General features: G+C 47.2%; 1 protein-coding gene across 3 annotated transcripts; it reads left to right on the plus strand.

Annotated features, from left to right (window-relative positions):
* The first annotated feature begins 378 nt into the window (after positions 1-378).
* On the plus strand, positions 379-18,757 carry SLC6A20 (solute carrier family 6 member 20). 3 transcript variants are annotated; one of them, XM_075055324.1, is made up of 12 exons: positions 1,147-1,235; positions 1,322-1,532; positions 9,389-9,529; positions 10,128-10,219; positions 10,825-11,052; positions 12,342-12,452; positions 12,841-13,082; positions 13,988-14,150; positions 14,636-14,840; positions 15,622-15,781; positions 16,824-16,989; positions 17,927-18,757. In XM_075055324.1, the coding sequence occupies exons 3-12, from the start codon at positions 9,415-9,417 to the stop codon at positions 18,074-18,076; spliced, it is 1,632 nt and encodes a 543-aa protein (XP_074911425.1). In that variant the 5' UTR covers positions 1,147-1,235; positions 1,322-1,532; positions 9,389-9,414; the 3' UTR covers positions 18,077-18,757. The 3 variants fall into 3 exon arrangements, with proteins under 3 accessions (XP_074911415.1, XP_074911425.1, XP_074911405.1); XM_075055314.1 differs by lacking the exon at positions 1,322-1,532 and having other exon boundaries at positions 379-1,235; XM_075055304.1 differs by having other exon boundaries at positions 1,183-1,532.
* Positions 18,758-18,829: the final 72 nt, after the last annotated feature.

Raw genomic sequence — 18,829 nt, forward strand, 5'->3', positions numbered from 1 at the left:
ATTCTCTCTTTGTTGAGATAGGTACAATATTTTGAAGATGGAGGTGACATCTGAACCTCTCCTGACAGTGTCTGATGTTTCTAAAACTTCATTTCTTTCCCTGAGGTGTAAATTCTAAGTGCTTTTACCAGCCTTTGTTCTTCAGTATTTCATTATAGTGCTCAGATAGACACCATCCATTTCTTCCTCTTCAGCTGTTAATTCCCGACTTGTGCCTGAAGGAATGTTTAAAAAGAAAATTTCTCTATAACTGGCTGATCTGCAGGGATCAAATCTCTTTCAAGCTCTGTGGGTTTTTTTTGCTTGCAGACTGAAGAATATTTTCTTTGGGAATGAAATCTAGGCAGCTCATCTTCACTAGTATTGACTCTGACAGCTCGCAACCAACCCTATGCTCTAACTGTGACTTGAGTTCAGAGGTTGACTGTTAATAAATGAGCCAGCAGTGCTGCATGCTACCATCTTAATGAGACAGTACGTTACCCAATGTTCTTTAAAGTACTCCTTAATCTGTTTTTTCTCTTGTAGATAAGAGCCATTTTTTTAAATGTCCTAAGATGAATGCTAATACGTATTAACACTTAAACTGCAAGCGCTCCTCTTTATCTGATAGACTGATCTAAGGACAGCTGCAATTTGGACAGTTCCCACATACCTTGCTTTGGGAAACCCACACTCATCTGCCAGGCACTTAAATTTCAATCCAGCCAAAAAGTTCTTATGATTCCTCAGTTTGATTTCCCTCTTCTGGCATTATCAAGGATGGCTCTTGGCTTCTGCGTGATACCAGATACTGTCAGACCACAGTGAAATGATTCTTACTGCCTCAGGAAACAAACGTGAATTGTCTTGGGATGTCACGTGGCTGAATGGATTAAGCTTAAAAAGTTTGATCTGTTCTAGGAGGATGTGCCTTCTAAAACATATTAAAAAACAATTTAATGTAATTTGAAGGTAAGTTTGTATGTGAGCAGGTAAGAATTGTTGTTGTAATTATTATTGTAAATGATTCTAACTGGCATTGAGCAGAGAATGTGCCCACGGGAGTTACCCTCTGACTGTTAATTTTGACAGTGTCCAAGTGAAAGCGTTGGCCCAGAATTCCTGCCCAGCTGTGGCTGCCTACAGATTCTCCCTGAAGGCACCCAGATCTGCCCTCCTTATCAGAGTCTCCTTTCAGACATATCCTGAAACATTAGGCAGCCTATTTGGGGTCAACTCTTCTCCAAATAAAGGTGGGTAGATAAATGTCATTCTGTTTCAGCAGTCTTAATATGTATAGACTTTTATTTTTTAATTATTTTTTCATTATTATTTTTAGGAACCTGTTAATGTAGTGTCTTGGAGTGTCTGTTTTAAGTGATGGTGATGCTGAGTGGTTGGTGGAGGACTCTGACAGGGCAGCTCACGACTGACAACTGCTGGTGAATAAGAGAGCAGCCCAGAGACCTCCCCAAACTGCAGGCAGGCTTTGACAGAGAGAAAGCATGAACTGACAGAGGGCAAGCAGAAGAACTGACTGAATAGGCCAGGTATCTTTTTTTTATTTTAGTGAGGTGCCAGTTTGTGGCTCTTTTGTTTTACACAGGCCAGTTCTGAGGTCTAGGTGAATTGGGTGCAGTTCTGTGAATCAGAACTGCGTTGAGTGCCCCTTCATGCAGGGAGTACCCTAAAAAACCCACACAGTCACAAGATGGATAGAGCTGTGGTGCTAAAGAAAAGCAAGGAAAATAAAAAGAGGGACTCTTCTCAGGCATGCTTTTCTTGGGACGCTGAGGTAAAGCAAAACAGTTTTAAGGGTGTTTATGAGGCTGGATATGACTTCAGGGTACAGACCTTAAGGGCATCATCTGTAATTTGGCACCAAGCAGCAAGTAGTAGTGATGAGCTGGAAGGAATAACTGCAATCCTAATAACCGCAATCCTAGTAACTGCTTAGAGGACTAACTGTAATCTCCAATAACGCATAGAGCAGTCACCCAGCAGTTGTCATGGTCTATGAGTTGTCAAAGATTTGGAAATCCAGCTGGGTTCTTTCTTTCTCCTAAAGTAAGGAAATGTGTAGCTTAGAGTAGCAACTGTGAACAGAAACAAACAGAAAAACTGTAAGTAGGAGCTGCTACTCTCTTGGCTGTATATCTGCTTCCCTTGATAGCATCACTAAAGATTTTCAGAAGTTGTGGAGACTCTTCCATCACTTCCCTTTGATGATCATCTAATATGCTAACAGCCAGCATGTTTCCATTTGGAAGTGGGCGCCTCCAGGAATGGCAGATACTAAACATCAGAACTAGTCCCTGCTGACACTTTGTCCCTCTCCCATGTCTGGCTCATCAAGAAAAGCCCAGAGGGTTTCTTTTTAAACTTAGGGTTTATATGCTACATGTTGGGTGTAGCATAATAAAGTCCAGACTACCTGGTAGAATTCTCTAGGATTTGTCTATACCAGACTTCCTCCACTGCTGCTTATTATTCCTTCCTCCCTTGTTTCCATCTCTTTTGCCAATAGAACTGTTAAGCTTCTCTCACACCCTCAAATCATGGTCCCCAACCTGTTGCTAGGACCCCAGGCTCCCTTTTTGTCTGATTTTAAGTAGCTGGCAGAGGCATTTGGCTTCTTACTGTACTGGCATCAAGAGACGCAAACCCAGGATTTTTAGTTGGTACCTTCACCGAAGTACTTCCAATTTTGCTTCAGTGAGAAATGGGATTCTCTGCTTTGTTTACCAGCTTCTGATTAGGTTTACACAGGGCAGTTCTCATGCTGTCCCATCAGTCCCTGGCCTGCTGTGGAAGTGAACCCCTGCCCTTCTCACCCACTCCCCCAAACCTCACACTCTCAAATTTGTTAGGTACTGGGGGAAAAAATTCTTTCTAATCTTCCTTTAACATGAGCAGTGAAATGATCAAAAGTTCTTGCCATGTATCTATTAGAGGCTTATCTTTGTCCCTGAAGATAAAGCCCAGGTCTCCGCCCAACCCAAATGAAGGAAGTTCAAAGGAGATAAAATCTTGAATAGCATCAGAAATAGCATATTGATTATCTATCATTTGAGGTGTATATGGAAAAAGTTCCACAGCCAGAATTCCTGAGTGTTACCTGTTTAAATACCTTTAAATATATTTAAGCCTGTCTCTCAAGGAGCCACTGGATGACAGGCACTTTGCTGGCTGCCTATGAGCATAAAAAAACCCTCGTAGTAGTTTGTGATCCAAGCTGCTTATGAGACTGACATTTGTGAGAGAGGCAAGGATTCATCTCATTGCATCTGAACTTCCTGATCTGGCCTGACCCGAGCTGAGGACACTACACCTCTCTGCCTGCACAGTCTCCCCAGTCCATTAGTAAACTAGTTTGAAATGTAGTGGGGAGGAGGTACAGAGCCAAGGAAATGTTTAACTTGATTATGCTCATCAGTAGCAGTAATCTATTCATACAGAAGCATCCCAAGTGCTAGTGATGTGCTGTTTTTTTAAGGCTGTCCTGTCTGTGAGTTATTAAATGCTGTAAGTTATTTATAAGCATCATTTGTAATAAATCCCACTGGCAGTGATGGATGTTTAACTTTTTAATAATTTGCAAAAGTTTTTGTGATATGGGACAGCTAACATATCTGTAGCTTCTCAGTGTATGTCCTTCAATTTAATAGCTTATGGATCTAAAATTACCTTGGATTTTTCCTTCCAGCAGAATTCAGGTTTACCCATGAGACATATTTCCAGGGCTAGCTGGCATGTTGCAATTCTGCAGGCAAGACAAGAGCTGCAAGGAGCTTGCAGAAGAGCCACGAGCTCCCTCAAAACTATTCTGGAAGGGTTTGGCAAACCCTTATGTTTTCCAATGACAACCTCCATTTCTAGCAGCACAAAAACGTGCTGCGAAGAATGGATTCACTCATGGGAGATGCATAAACCTCTTGCAGTCACCTTTTCTAGCACGCAAAAAAGCAGTGTCCCGCTTTGTGACTTTCCTACTACAGGTGGTTGGTCAGCAAGTCCACCAGACTGGTTCTCCTGGTCTCAGCAATACTGCACAATATACTCTGGAGTTTGGGCTGATGTCCAAAGGCCCCGTGGTAGGGGTTCCTCACCTGCACCTGCAGCTGGATGCCTTGGCTCTGCCAGTGCCTGATGGGATGCTGGAGCAGCACACACAGCGCTGGCAGGGAGCAAGTTCCTGGCGCTGGAGGAGTGAGACTGACAGCAGCTGAGCGAGTCTTACTTGTAAAATGGACCTGAAAGGTGGTCAGTCCTGGCCTGAAAAAAAAACACATTTAGACAGAGGAAGGAGGCTGAATCCTTGGCTTGTTCAGTCCCTTTTTATTGCTACAGACACTGCCGGCAGCCTCCTTCACTGGGAGACCTGTCTGAAGTGGTTGAGCTCAAAGTGTACCTTGGCAGGGGCCCAAGGTCCCAGGGTTCATGTTGAGACCTGGCATCTCAGTGTGTGTTCAGACAACCCAAAGGCCTCCTAGGTCCTTCTGCCTCCACAGTGGGCCACAGACACCATCTCCCAGTGGCCTTTGTATATATTTGGTCCCTGCTGCTTGAAAGTATTTTAAAACAGCAACCCCTCAGAAAAGTTCATCTGCAGTAGTGGAGTTTGAGCATGAAGGTAAGTGAAAAGAGACTGGGCTATTTCAGGCTCTCATACACATGCAGAGCATGTAGAGGAAGGGTAGTATTCCTGGAGGGTCAAACTTGAGTGTTGTACTCGAGGCTGCAGCAGGCTGGGCACCTGCATGGCTGGTAGGGACTGTTTCAAGGCCACTTTGGGAACTGGGGAGTATGCTGGACTGGTTGGGGTGAGCACCAGCGCACAAGTGAGTGATGGGATGTCTGAGGACCTGTTTAGGGCAAGGGACACTGGGAATAAAAGGCAGCTCTGACAGTCACTAAGCCCAGTCCTAATGGTGTGGGAACCCCTTCCCTATGTTATCAAATCCAAGCTGGTGCCTCACACACACACGAATGCTACTCCTAGGGAAGAGAGCCCTGTGGGAAGGAGTGTCCCATTTCCAAAACCAAACTGCAGCCCCAGTGTTATTTCCTCCCAGTGTCAAGTCAGCATTTGAGCTGATAAAAATCCCTGTGCTCACATCCTTCCCAGAAATGCCAGTCAAAACCCAAGCAGCTATTCACCCAAAGTACCAATTTTATAGTTCTGTCTGTGTCTATAATCTATTTACCAGCATTCCTACTTCAGTATGTGCCTGTTAATAAGATTAGTAATTAAAAAGCTTGATAGGAATTGGCAAGCATAGCTTCTCCGCCTTTCCCTCCCCTCCAAGCCAGGCTGGCGTGGAGTCTGAGGCAGGGCTGGCAGAGTACCTGAAGGAGTGAAGGCAGGAAGGCTGTGCTGAAACTTCTGCCTGCAAAGTAGGCAATGGAGAAATCCCGGCCGCTATGGGACAATCCTCTGCAGTTTGTTTTTGCCTGCATTTCCTATGCCGTAGGGCTGGGAAATGTGTGGAGGTTTCCATACTTATGTCAGATGTACGGAGGAGGTAAGTGTGGTTTATGTTTCTTGCTTCCCTCGAGGAGTGTGGCAAGCTTTAAATCCAACAGTCCGTGCTACACCCTGTCCACCCAGCAAAGTCCAGGGCAAAGTAGGAGGTCAGGCTTTCTGTTGGTGTGCAATCTCTTCTATTGCTGCTTTATTTTACATATTCTTTAGTATAAGGCTTTTACCTGACAGCTGCCCCAATATAGTGGCACTCATTTCCTAGAAGTGCAATGAAACAGTGGGAAGGCCCGTGTTTTCTTAAAGGATGGAGGTAGAGTGAGAGATGTGGGTCTACATGGTGTTAATTTATTACTTTCTTGCCCTGTTGAACCATTCTGAAGGCATCAGAAACTAGTTCAGTTCCTTGTAGGTTCACATATGGGGACTTCGAACATACTGAGAAGGGGAGATGCTTACACTGATTTAATTTAAGGATTAGCTGTATCCTTTCAAGTTTCTGTCATTAATGTGTTGTCTTATACAAAGCCTTACTTTAGGAGGTGATAACTTGGCTGCAAATCTGCCTTGAAGTTGGCTGAAATTCCTTAATCGACAGGAGTTCCACAGCTAAAGCCTCCTGGGAAGCTTTGAAAACAGGGAAAGAATTGGTTTGGGTTCCAGAAAAAAACTCTTTGAAAGTTTATCCTTCTGCAAGGTCCAAAGTGAAGAAAGGTGATGTCTGTATTGTATACCAGCCACAGATGTTCTTCCTTAGAAATCAAAAGTCAGCTAATTAGATGAATTAAAACTGAACATTAATAATCTCTTCTAGTATACAGCTACCACTGGTTAATGACCATGTTTTGAATAATCCTTAAAAAGACCCTGTCTTTATAAGACATCCCAGTATTATACTGCTTCTCACACTGCATCCATTGTCATAGTGTTGGACTCATCTCAGTTGGGCATTAAGTGACATGATGAGCATCTGCTTCATTTGCTTCTGGTCTGCTTCCACCTTTTCTTCCTTTCAGGAAGAAACACACTGAGGTGTTTGAGTGCTTTTTGCTTATTTTGTTGGCTTGTAGCTTACTTCTAAATACACATGTGGTGGTAGGAGTTGGTTCATGCTGGTTTTTGAAAAGCCAGCTCAGTGCTGGGACTGCATCAGAGCTGCTCTCTGGGATCAGGTCAGAAAAATCCAGGTAATACAGTGGGTGAAGTTACAGTAGAGGCTAGATGCTGCAGCGGCTGAAGCTTTCTTAGACGGTTCAGGTAGCAGACGTGACAATCGTGCTGCAATTCTGGGTGTATTCCTCTACACAGATGCTTTTGAGGGTAAAGACTTCATGTCTGACAGTGAACTCTAGCACAAAGCTTAAAATGCAAGTGTTTCTGTATGCAGTTAAACTGCATGTGATTAGTTCACTAGCAGCCTATCCTGCAGACATCCTGAAGGCAGCAAAACTCAGACACTGGGGGGGCTTTGCGTGGTTTAGCTTATCAGCCATCAGTAGTGTAGTAGATGGTGAAAATTCTATGAAATGCAACCAAAACTGGAACACTTGATTAACCTGAAAAAAAAAAGATTAAATGAACCCAAATATTTTCTGAAAAGCATGTTTTTTATGAGAATAGTTTCTCCACTATTTTTGTCCTCCCTGGTTAAATTTCCCTGGGGAGAGGCAGCTGTCCCTACTGTGTAACTAAAAATCCTGACAGCAGGCTTTGCTTTTCTTAATTGTTTTTCGCTGCCGTCTTAAAAAGGATTCGGTGGCTTTCCAGGGGTCTGCAAAACCCATGCAGACAAAACACTGTTTCAGGAATTTAAAAGCTGGATATGCCAGACACTGAGCTTAGGGGGGGATGCCAGCAACTGCTTGTTTGTCATCTTCCTTGTAGAAAAGCACAGAGCCAGTCCCTGTCCTGCCCAGCAGTGCAATAGGGCCTTTAGTGCTGATGATACTCATAAACAGGATATTTGCAGACTTTACAACCTCCTGTCTTTCTGTTCATCAGCACATTGTCTCTTTTTCCTTGCTCTCCTCCAGAGAGCTTGACCTGGGCAGAGGTGGGGGTTCAGACCTCGTAGGTGCAATTAGTCTGCCCGTAAGCAGGCTGGGCCAGGCTGAAGTGACACTAGGGTGCGTTTACAGCAGGGTGGGTGCTCAGCAGTGCTTGGCCCTGAGTGAGGAAGCCCCTGGGCACCAGGCGGGATGCTGAGCAGAGGTGAGGGTGTCGCTGGCCAAGCCCAGTGCCTCAACCAGACCCACAGCACACTCCACATGTTGTGCCAACTGCAGGGGTCTGGCATGGGAGCTGGTCTTTGCAGGCAGTTGGCACCATAGGGAGAAATGCTGGGTGTAAATGAGCAGGGAGGTCAGTGGAGCTGTGCTGGTTCATGGTGGATAAGGAGCTGGTTCATATGGCTGCCCTGAGTCACTTAGATGAGCCATTTTGGTTCAACCCTGTAGGGAAAGTAGTGTTGGGAGCAAGATCTGCGTGCAAACAGGGTGCAGAGCAAGGGGCAAGGGGCTCAGCCCCAGCACCCCCAGCTGCAGGGGGACATTGGGGTGAAGAACAAGCCTGAAGGCTCTCTTCCTCCTTGCAAGATGGCAAAGCCAACGCCAAGCACGTGGCAATGCTGCTGGGAGGGTGAAAAAGCCTTTGCAAAGGGCCTAATGCTGATTTGCCCCCGTCATATGTGGCAAAACTCCCCTCGGCGGCTGCTGGGGCAGCTCGCACCCTGCTGGGACAGAGCAGCTGTGGGAGCTCTTAAACCTCCAACAGCTCCCTTGCGGCATAGGAAGTTATCTAACAGACTAACAAAGGGGTTGTTAATAACGAGAGCCAGGAGGTGGGAAATTAATTCCCAGAATAAACCGGATTATTGCTCAGTGTTTATTTCCAGTTCTTTGCCTCAGTCACTCCCCAGAGTTCATTCCTCCATGGTGCTGCACAGAGCCCATTGCAAGGAATGTTAATGCTGCAGATTAAATCCTAAATAAGAGATATTTACGTAAATATTTTTGGCTTGCTGTAAAAAGGGAAGCAGGAAAGCCTTCACAAAAATCCAGGTTTTGACTCAGTCAGCAGCTCTTTCTGAAGTGAGCCCCAAGTCGAGGACAAGGATATTTTCTTTTTTTTTTTCCCCAGCAGAAATTTAAGCCAAAGTGCATCCTGGTTGCCAGGTGTGAAGGTCCTTTCCCCTCCCTCACTGCTAACCTGCCCGTTCCTGTGGCTCTCCGTGCGGGGGAAGCAGGGATGAGCAGACGTGGGGTGGGAGGAGGCTGTATGCCTCCTTCCCAGGGTCTGCTCCCGCAGGTGGGACCCTGGGGCAAAAGCCTTCACCCCTTTGCTGGTGCTTTGCATGGGAGTTTTGGGGAGCTTTTGGGGTTGTTTTTTTTTTTTAAGCCAGGCCAGACTTCAGTATGTTATTCAAAACTCCCTATTCAACACAGGTGTTGCTGTTACTTTTTCATTGAGCACTTTGGCTCTGCCACTGAATGCCACACATTAAGTAAATCTTTCCCTTGTCCTCCTTCTCTCATTATCTTTTACAAGGTTTGGCTGGGGGTTAGTTACCCTTTAACAGCCCCAGCCCCGAACATTGCTCAAACAGCCCACAAAACACCTGAGCAGCCCTGCCATGCCAGGGTGGTGACCAGCACAGTTTAACAGCAGAAATCCCAGCTCTGCCAAGTGCCTGCGGAAAATTCCCCAGGCCCAGGTGCTCGGCACCCACTGGCACCTGGGACACCTTCTGAAACCCTGTGAAATGTCCTTCAGGGTTGGGCCGTGCCCTCAATACACAAGGTGCCCGGAGAGGAGCCCCTGCCAGCTCCTGGGACACTGATGGGGTGATTTGACCACAAATAGGGCAACATGATGTTTATTATGCTGCTAATCTGCTGAAGGCTGTCTGTTGGGTTTTTCTTGCAGGTGGCTTTTTGATCCCATATTTTATCATGCTGATAGCTGAGGGGATGCCGCTACTCTACTTGGAGCTGGCTGTGGGGCAGCGCATGCGTCGGGGCAGCATCGGTGCCTGGAAAATAATAAGCCCCTACCTCTGCGGTGTCGGTATGTTCTCATCTTTAGTTTTAAGTGTCTGGGGATCACAGGTAATTTTTGATTGGAGAGCTTTGTCTTCCAAAGAAACCAGGCAGGAGCTGGGGTTTTACTGAGTCTCACCAGGCTGAGCAAAGCAGTTAGCCAGACACCTCATGGCATGCATTCACCCCGTCCCTTGAGGGGCATTGGGGCCAGACCCCAGCTCGCTGTGCTGGGCCCCTGGACTTGGTGTGAGTCCCCCTGCCCTCAGGAAGACTGCCAAAATCATGGTGTGAAGGCCAGCACTAAACCCAGCCCCTGGGGCTGCCTGCACTGGGCTTTGACCCCAAGAGCGTCTTCCCAATAAGCTCAACATGGAGTGATAAAACAGTGCCTTAATTTCCTACACTTGCTGCCTACCATTTACCAATGTCCACTCTTACCTATGTTGTTACGTTATTAAATTACCCTGGTAACCCAAACTGTCGTTAATTTGCTTACACATTTTATTTTTAAACCTGATGGGAGGAGGAGGCAGCTGCAGTGGTGGGTGCATGCCCTGTGCTGACCACGGTGCCCCTCCCCGGGGGTTTTGCCACTGACTGAGTGCCTCCCTCCATGCCCACAGGTGTTGCCAGTGTCGTCGTCTCCTTCTTCCTCTCCATGTACTACAATGTGATAAATGCCTGGGCCTTCTGGTACCTCTTCCACTCCTTCCAGGTGTGTGGGTGCCTGGTGGCACAGCTCGGCCCCGCTGTGGCTGCAGAGGGTCGCAGTGGTGTTGTATTGGTGCTGGATGTTGCATGATGGCACCATTGTCAGCTGGGATCAGGGGGTGGGACGGGCAAAAGCTCCAGAAACCCTCCAAGCGCTTTTCTGGGAGTAAAAATGAGGCAGTGGTGTCCCCCTCCGGGGGCTCCCTAGGGGCATTGCAGTGTCTTCTCACCGGTCGAGGCCAGGCCCATGATGCCTTGCTTACATATGCCTTGGCAGCCATGGTGTCCTGCACCCTGGGATGGGTCTGTCTGAAGGCAGGGGAGAGGGTTGGCCCTGGGGGAGAGGATCAGAGAAGGTCATTCCCAGGGGAGAGGGTCAGAAACCATCAGTCCTTGGGGAGAAGGTAATCCCCAGGGGGGAGAGGGTCAGAAGAGATCATTTCCAGGGGAGAGGGTCATCCCCAGCCCCCAGCAGCACAATGTGGAGACAAGCAAGCCCCAGGGCAGAAAGCCACCCTCCTTGCCTTCATCGCCCCTGTCCCCCACTGGCACCCTGGCTCTCCCCACCGTGCTGACAGCAGGCGTTCTCCCCATGTCCCTCCCTCCCAGGACCCCTTGCCGTGGGCCACCTGCCCCCTGAACAGCAACCGCACCGGCTATGAGGAGGAGTGCGAGAAGACGTCGTCCACCCAGTACTTCTGGTACCGGCAGACCCTGAACATCTCTCCATCGCTGGAGGCCAGTGGGAACATGCAGTGGGAGCAGGCGCTCTGCCTGACACTGGCCTGGCTGGTGGTCTACCTCTGCATCCTCCGTGGCACTGAGTCCACCGGCAAGGTGAGAGGCAGGGGCAGTCCCACTGAGCCCAGGCAGGGCCTGGGGAGAATAAATGAGTGCCAGAAGGCAGCAGCTGTGGCTGCTGTTACTTGGGGTTATGGCATTTCCCCTGGAGCAGCCAACCACGCTGCCTCTGCCACCCTGTTAAGTTGCAGCTGAAGAAGGCTCAACCAAAACACTGAGCAATATTAAAAAAAAAAAAAGTCCAGAAAAGTCCTTTAATTGCAGCCACCTCTGCTGCAAAACCAGCCACCAGGGTGCTGGCCCTGTGGAAAGCTGTCTGCCACAGCAGAGCTGTGTCAGGAGACGTCTATTCCTCGGTCTTTGCAAGAAAAGAAAAAAAGACATTTACTGGGCATTTTGCTCACTTTTTATTCACAGCAGAAGTTATGGGCAAGGGGGAAAAAAACAGTGTCCTGGCTGAGCCTGCACTAAGAAGTAAGCTGAGGGCTGTAATCCCCAAATCGTCTTAGCCGAACGCAGAAAGCCAAGAGACTGTAAACCAAGAATAACCTCTTAAACTTGCTGCAGCTGGCTTTGGGGGCAAAAAAGAAATAAATAGCCAAGGAGCATTGAAACAGCATCATGAAGGCAGGGTCTTGTTGGGGAGGGCACGAGGGGCTTCCACTGCATCCCTTGTGCCAGAACCGCAGCAGGTTATCTAAGTTTCTGGGTGAGCTATTGGGGTACATGCCAGCAAAAAGAAGGTGATCAGATTCTCCCTTTTTTTTTTTCTGCAAGTGGCTTTTTCCAATGTGGAGATTGAACAGTTAGATTCAAATTCAGGGGTGTGATCAAAAGCTCATGGAAGACAACTGAAAGACTTTGTTCCCCCCATCCTCCCTCTGGGTTACATTAAGTTAAAGTCTTTTTCCCATCTGAATTAAAATAGTTTGATTTTTCACCTTTTATGAGGCCTTCCTCCAGAGCAGATGATGGATAACCTTTGCCTAATGAGTTTGTGTAGATACTTGTAAACTGGTGTTACTCCACTAAATGCTGCAGAACTGAGTCTGTAAACACTGCAAATATTTTAGATTTTGTTCTTATTTTTCTAAAGAGAAGACCCTGGGAACAGAAGCACAGGTCTTCATTATTTATAAAAACTTGTCTCCCAAAAACCCAGATCTAAAGTTAGATTTATCTTTAAATATTTCTTTGAAGATTAATACAAGGTAACAAACATAGTAGTGGAAACTATTTATGTAAAGTAAGTTGGACTGACCATAGTAGATTAGCTCTGTCCTATGTATTCTTTAGACCAAGGTATTTTCCCCTCCTTCCCCCAGGTTGTCTACGTAACAGCCTCTTTGCCATACTGTGTTCTCATCATATACCTCATCAGAGGATTAACACTTCATGGAGCTGTGAATGGGCTTGTCTACATGTTCACACCAAAGGTACAGAAAAATCATACTGAATTTTTCATGAAATGTTATTAGTTACCAAACATGTAGGTTTTTAAAAGGTGGTGATGCTCCTTTTCCTTATATTGAATTTTTGCAGCAGTAGCTTAGGTCAGGCTGTTGGAAACTGCAGCTGAGAGTGGCTGGAGGCTGTTCTGCTATAGTGTCCATAAGCTGCTTGCTTTCTCTTGCAGAAAAAGACCTGCCCATTAATGTAACCTGTAGCATACTACTTTCAGACTGAGCAGTAACCTTGCCCAGAAAACACCCCTGAGCTAAAATGGGTGCATGAAGGGGCCTGTCCCCATCCCCATCCCTGCAGGCTGCACCGGGCATCTGTTCACAGCTTCATGTTCATGCTCTCCCCATCTGGTTTTTGCAGCTGGAGCAGCTGTCGAACCCTAAGACATGGATCAGCGCAGCCACGCAGATCTTCTTCTCGCTGGGCCTAGGCTTCGGGAGCCTCATTGCATTTGCCAGCTACAATGAGCCCACCAACAACTGCGAGAGGCACGCCATCATCGTCTCGCTGATCAACAGCACCACATCCATATTTGCCAGCATTGTGACTTTCTCCATCTATGGCTTCAAGGCGACGTTTAACTACGAAAGCTGTATAAACAAGTAAGAGCCTGGTATTTCACTTGTTATTCACTGCAAGCCTTTCTGGGGAAGGTAAGAGGGGAGGTAAATAAATAACAGCATGCAGTGCTGCCAGGGTTGCCCCGAGATCAGATCTGATACTGCTCTAATAAAGCTAATGGTGCTATTTAAAGCGATGAAGGCTGAGATGAAAGGTCAGGGCGGGCTTGCTTTTTGACACCTGGGTGCCACTTCCAGGCATGGGCCAGGTCGAGAGGATGCGTTTGCCTGGCAAGTCACAGCGGTGCTTTCCCCTGTGCCCTGGTCCTGGCACATGCTCCAGGGGAGTGGGGGCTGATTAATAAAACGCAGCAATGCGCAGATCCCCCCTTTAAGGCTAAGCCCTGTGCCAAAAGCTAAGCCTCCTCAGTGGCAATGGTCTGGAGATGCCCAGCAGCCTGCAGGATCATGCCCCAGGGCAGCAAGCTCACATGCGCTTCCTGGCACAGGGCCTGTGGCAGTTACACTTTTACTCATATTTTTTTACAGCTTTCAATCTATCTGCTGATCAGAGAGGAAATCAGAGCTGCTAGTCCCTTCTTGTTGCCAAAAGGCTCGTTAAATTGGTGGGGTGTGGACATGAGACCAGAGGGCAAAGGGGAAGAGACGCCAGCCAGCACTGGCTGGCACCCAAAATACCTGCCTGGGAGCAGCAGTGTGGGCGCAGGAGCTGATCCCTCCAAAGCAGAGACGAGCGCAAGGTTGCCCATGTCCCAACACCGTGCTGGAAGTGCCACAGCTCCCACCTGGGGAGAGCAGAGCCCTGGGGCTGGCAGAGCATCCCTGCGTGGTGGTGGTGGGGTGATGGGGAAGGGGACAAGGCGTAAAGCCAGCCTCAATTTTATACTGTGGCTTGAAAGCCATTAAATTCCCGTAATCTTCCCCAGGGTGATCCTGCTGCTGCTGAATGCTTTCGACCTGGAGGAAGGCTCTTTAACAGCAGACAACCTCAACGAGATGAAAGACTACCTCATGGCCACCCACCCACAGGAATACGCCCAATTATCGCCACAGCTTAAAAACTGCAGCTTGGAAGCTGAGCTAGATACGGTGAGTCACTGCTTTGTGCTGGCACCTGGGCTTCACTCTCTCCTTTCCTCCCACTGAGCCCGGGCAGCCCCTCAGCCCCACATGGGCACATCCGCAGCCCCAGGAGCCGCCTTGCTGGGGACTGTGGTGGGGCTCATTTCTACACCTCAGGATGGGGCAGGGGGCACTAGCTTAGCCCGGCAAAGGGCTCACTTGGGTCATTCACAAATGAGCTGGGTGGCAATGCAGCAGGACTGCGGGCTCCAGCTGCGGGGCAGGGCAGGTTGCAAAGGTTTGGGGCGAATGTTTTTGCTATGAGCAGCACTACGCCAGTTTCCATGCAGTCTGAACAAACTGGCGAAGATCTCATCTGCCTCTGCTGTGTAAAACCACCGCGGGTGTATTTTGTCATGGTGAACGGTCAGTCTCTTACATCCCTTTCTTATGTCCTTTATCGGGCTGAGGTGCTGCCCATAACTCACTTCTTCCCTGCTTCTTGCTGGCAGGCTGTCCAGGGGACAGGACTAGCATTTATAGTCTATTCTGAAGCGATCAAAAACATGGAGGTGCCCCAGCTGTACTCTGTCCTCTACTTCGTCATGCTGCTGATGCTGGGCATTGGCAGCATGCTGGGAAACACTGCCGCTATCCTCACGCCGCTGACTGACAGTAGGGTCATCGCCACCCGCTTCCCCAAGGAGGTGATCTCAGGTAAGCACCCACCATGTCGCAGTGTAGGCCACACACTGAGAGCACGCGTGTGTGCAAAAGCTTTGGTGCCCCACAGCTGTGGAGGGTCCCTCTTTTGACCTCAGGTGGAGCAGGGGAATATCAAATATGCTGGCAGAAGGGTTTGCCTGCCCTTGGGAAATCCTGCCTAGCCTGTACAGCACTTTTCCCTCGGGAGCTCTCAAAGCACTAGAGCAATCATGGCTGTGTATTTGCAGGCTTCCCAACACACCCCAGCTCCTTCAGACTGGTGTCTACTGCCCAGTGAAACTCAAAGGGCCAGGAAAAATGTCAAGACACCTGCAGTGAGTGGCTCTTCCGTCACATCACCAGTATCCCAACTGTGAACCACCTCGGTCTTTGGCCAAAAGTGATACAAGCTCCCATTTGGGCACAGAAATCGTTTGTTCCACCTTAAAACCTGTTTTAGCAGGATGCCCAGCAGTAACAGCAGATGCTGCACACACACGGGACAAGGCTCTAGCCAAGACTTGGTTGTCTTGACCCTGCTGGGATGCTGTGCTGTGACTGTGCACATCTAAGGAGCAGCAGTTTAAAGATACACCAGCATAGTCACACACACATGGAGACAGGTCTTTTCCAAAGGGAAAAAAAAAAAATTACCTTCCTCCTCTGAAAAAGCTGCTCCCCTGCAGAAATCAGTAGAAATCCCACTAGCTTTTTAGTCACAAGAAGTATGACATTTCCCCCACGCAATTAGATTTCCAGGTGTAACAGCAGGGTCCCTGTTTTATCCACGCAGGTGTTGTGTGTTTCATTAACTGTGTGATTGGCCTCATCTTCACCATGGAGGCCGGAAATTATTGGTTTGACATATTCAATGACTATGCAGCCACCCTCTCACTGCTGCTCATCGTGCTGGTAGAAACCATTGCTGTGTGTTATATCTACGGGATAAGAAGGTAAAAGCTTGAACCCTCCTTTCTTCACCGTGGGATAGCTGGGGAAGTGACCACTGGCCAACAATAAAACTACTACCTTGGGCTACATTTCTCTCCTATGCTGTGGTACCAGCAAGGCAATGGGTGTGTCCCCTGCCCTGCAGCCTCCTCCAGGGCCTCAGGTTCAGGGCTGTGCGGGGGCCAGGCTGGGCTGACACCTTCTCTGCAGGCCAGGGAGTATTAATGAGCCGTACACACCTCTCCCTGCTCTTTTTGGCTTTGGTCTCAAAAGTACCTTCTGCCAAAACTCTGCTCCTCCTTTCACAGCAATTCAGTGCAAGCACAACAGTGCCAGTAAGTCTGTTTTCAAAGATGGTCACCTTGCACATCACTGGTGTCCCAAGTCATCCCTTGTGGGTAAAAGCAAGCATCAGCATCAGGAAAGGTTTTAAACGGCAGGTGTTTGGGTTCAGGGCAGCTAAAGGAAAAAGCTTTAGTATTTTCTGTCTTTTGTCTATTTGCTGCACAGTACGTGTACAGGCACCTATGCTGGTATTACGTCCTTGATGAGTTTAAAGCCTCTGAGACAAATCCAGGTTTCCTGTGTGATTTTAGGTACCATCCCCAGCATCAGTACTCCCTCAAAGAGAGTCACATAACAGTGCTGAGAACAACTCAACTACACAAAAATGAGCAGTGTTTTCTCCACAGTAGTTAAGTGTCATTGCTTTTCCCTGTCAGCTTACACCAATAACAGTCTGAACTTAGACTCCAGGCGGAATTTGGTTGGGGCTTTTCTTGCTCTACCCGTTTCTAGCTACCGCTTTGCAGTTTGGGATCCTCTCGGAAGCCCTGCTATCCTTTTTATTTGATTTCAGCCTCACTGTATGATCCAGTTCTTCAGACAAGACCCCTCTGCTCATTATTCTTCTGGCCAACTGTACTCCCCTTTCCTATTTTACATATTTAATTCTGTAGGTGGTTTTGAAGTAACTCAGATCAAGTTATCGATTGAACGTATGCAGCTGTTCTCAAAAATATGTGTTTTTGTTTTTAAACACAGATTTGAGAAAGATCTTTACACCATGATTGGACGCAAGCCAAACTGGTACTGGAAAATTATGTGGGCTTTTGCTAGTCCTTTGCTAATTATAAGCCTATTTATATTTTACCTCACTGACTATATCCTCACAGGAACGTTACAATACCAAGCATGGGATGCCACACAGGTAAAATAGTTTTGGTTTGTTGGGGTTTTTTTAATTTATTTTTAACTTTCCTTAATTCCCGCAAGGACACAGCCTTCCTTCCTAACTACATTGTTCCACAAAACTGCCTTCTGAAAGCTTGCAGCTGGAGCTGGGGCCATCCCTGGTAAGGTAAAATGGGGAGAACTTCAATGCAATGGTTCTGTAAAATGGGCTCATTTCCCTCTACGATTCTTAATTGACCCCTTCAAACAGTAAAATTGTATTCGTGTTGAAGACCCAAATATCATCTTAAAAAATACACTTTAAACAGAAAAATTACTTTCAAAGTATGGCATTTTGAACAAAATTAGTGGTATTTTAACAGAACTGAGCTGCTGCTGGAATAATAGTCTTCACTAATTATCATATATGTTTTTCCTCATGGCCAAACCACTTTTGTACGAATACTGAACTGTGTATTTATCACAGAGGAATTACTACTGGATAAGTAACCACTGGTTTCATAACCTTTTGTAGAAACGTTCCTAGCACACAGAAACAAATTATGCATACTGTTTTCATGTTATTGCTGATTTGGGACCTGCAGTAGGCCTGCCCTGTTGACTAGGTGTCAGCATGAGCCCACAGGCTCCAGGAGAGGAACACAGAGACCTGACAGAGGTCAGGGCTGAGCCATCTCATTAAGAAACACAAATCAAGCCAAAATCTGCTCTTTACCAAAGCTTGCAGAAGTTTCCCCCACTATTTTCGTCAGCAGCTCTGTTCTTGTTGTCAATTTTAAGCATGTATAGTTGGACAAAGAAAAGCACCGAGGACAGTCATGGGCTGCTACAACCTGCACATGCTTCTCCGCTGTCCTGCTTAGATACACATGCGCAGCTTTGCTCCAGACCTGGCTCCAGGACCCTGAAAACCACCAATCCCACAGCTCCAACGTTGCTTCTCTCCCTTGCAGGGGCAGCTGGTGACAAAGGATTACCCAAGCTATGCCCTAGCTGTGATCGGGCTGCTGGTGGCGGCATCCACCATGTGCATACCCCTGGGAGCACTAGTAACTTTTATAAGGAAGAGACTGAAGAGGGAAAGGGTTTCAACTGTTGCGTGAACACCAACAGCTGGATTTGGGAAGACCTTACCCCCACTGTCAGTGACTGGGCACTTCTGGAAGACAGCAGCAACCATTATTTGTAGCAGCTATTTATAGAGTTGAGAATCATGGGTGCTATATTGACCAAAAAGTGCTCTTAGGAGGTTCCACGATGGTTTGGAAAAAAAAGCTCTTCTCTAACAAGATGAAGCTTTAAAATGGCCTCTGTAAGAGAGGGAAAAACAGAAGAGCAGCTCACAAAATGCTAGCTAGTGCATATCAACCCATTACACAACATTAGGTAATTCTTTTCCACTCTGTTGTAGCACTGCCTATGTGGAAACATCAGCAACCAACTAAGCATGTTCCTGCACCAAAGTACTGGCAAACACCCTTGCCATTCAAGAAAGCCACGCTTAAAAGCATGCATGTTATTTGAAATGACATCTGTATTTCATCAACAGATGAAACTGTCAAAGTCTTGCAATAAAAATGTGATAGTCTCGTTCCTACAAGGGAAAAGTCAGTAGGATGGTATTTGAGATCAATGTGGCCAACACTGCTTCTCTCATACTTGTGTCCAGCAAAGCAGTTTGTTTATATATATTTATCTATATACACACACACATATATATGAGCTGCAGAAGTTCTCTCACCTCCAGAAGAAGTAAACTTCCAATTCCAGTATGTAATTGTGCACTGTGCTGTACTTTGTATTTTCTAGGGATGCACTTCAAGTACACCAGAAGATATCTGTGATAAAATGCTTTA

The sequence above is a fragment of the Buteo buteo genome, chromosome 2 (genome assembly GCF_964188355.1).
Source record: "Buteo buteo chromosome 2, bButBut1.hap1.1, whole genome shotgun sequence".
NCBI lineage: Eukaryota > Metazoa > Chordata > Aves > Accipitriformes > Accipitridae > Buteo > Buteo buteo.

Excerpts from the sequence above, each read along its gene's own strand:
- SLC6A20 (XM_075055314.1), top strand. The coding sequence starts at position 9,415 with ATGCTGATAGCTGAGGGGATGCCGCTACTCTACTTGGAGCTGGCTGTG. Across the intron at positions 10,220-10,824 it reads ACCTCTTCCACTCCTTCCAG|GACCCCTTGCCGTGGGCCAC; the intron begins GTGTGTGGGTGC and ends CCTCCCTCCCAG. Across the intron at positions 14,151-14,635 it reads TGGAAGCTGAGCTAGATACG|GCTGTCCAGGGGACAGGACT; the intron begins GTGAGTCACTGC and ends TCTTGCTGGCAG.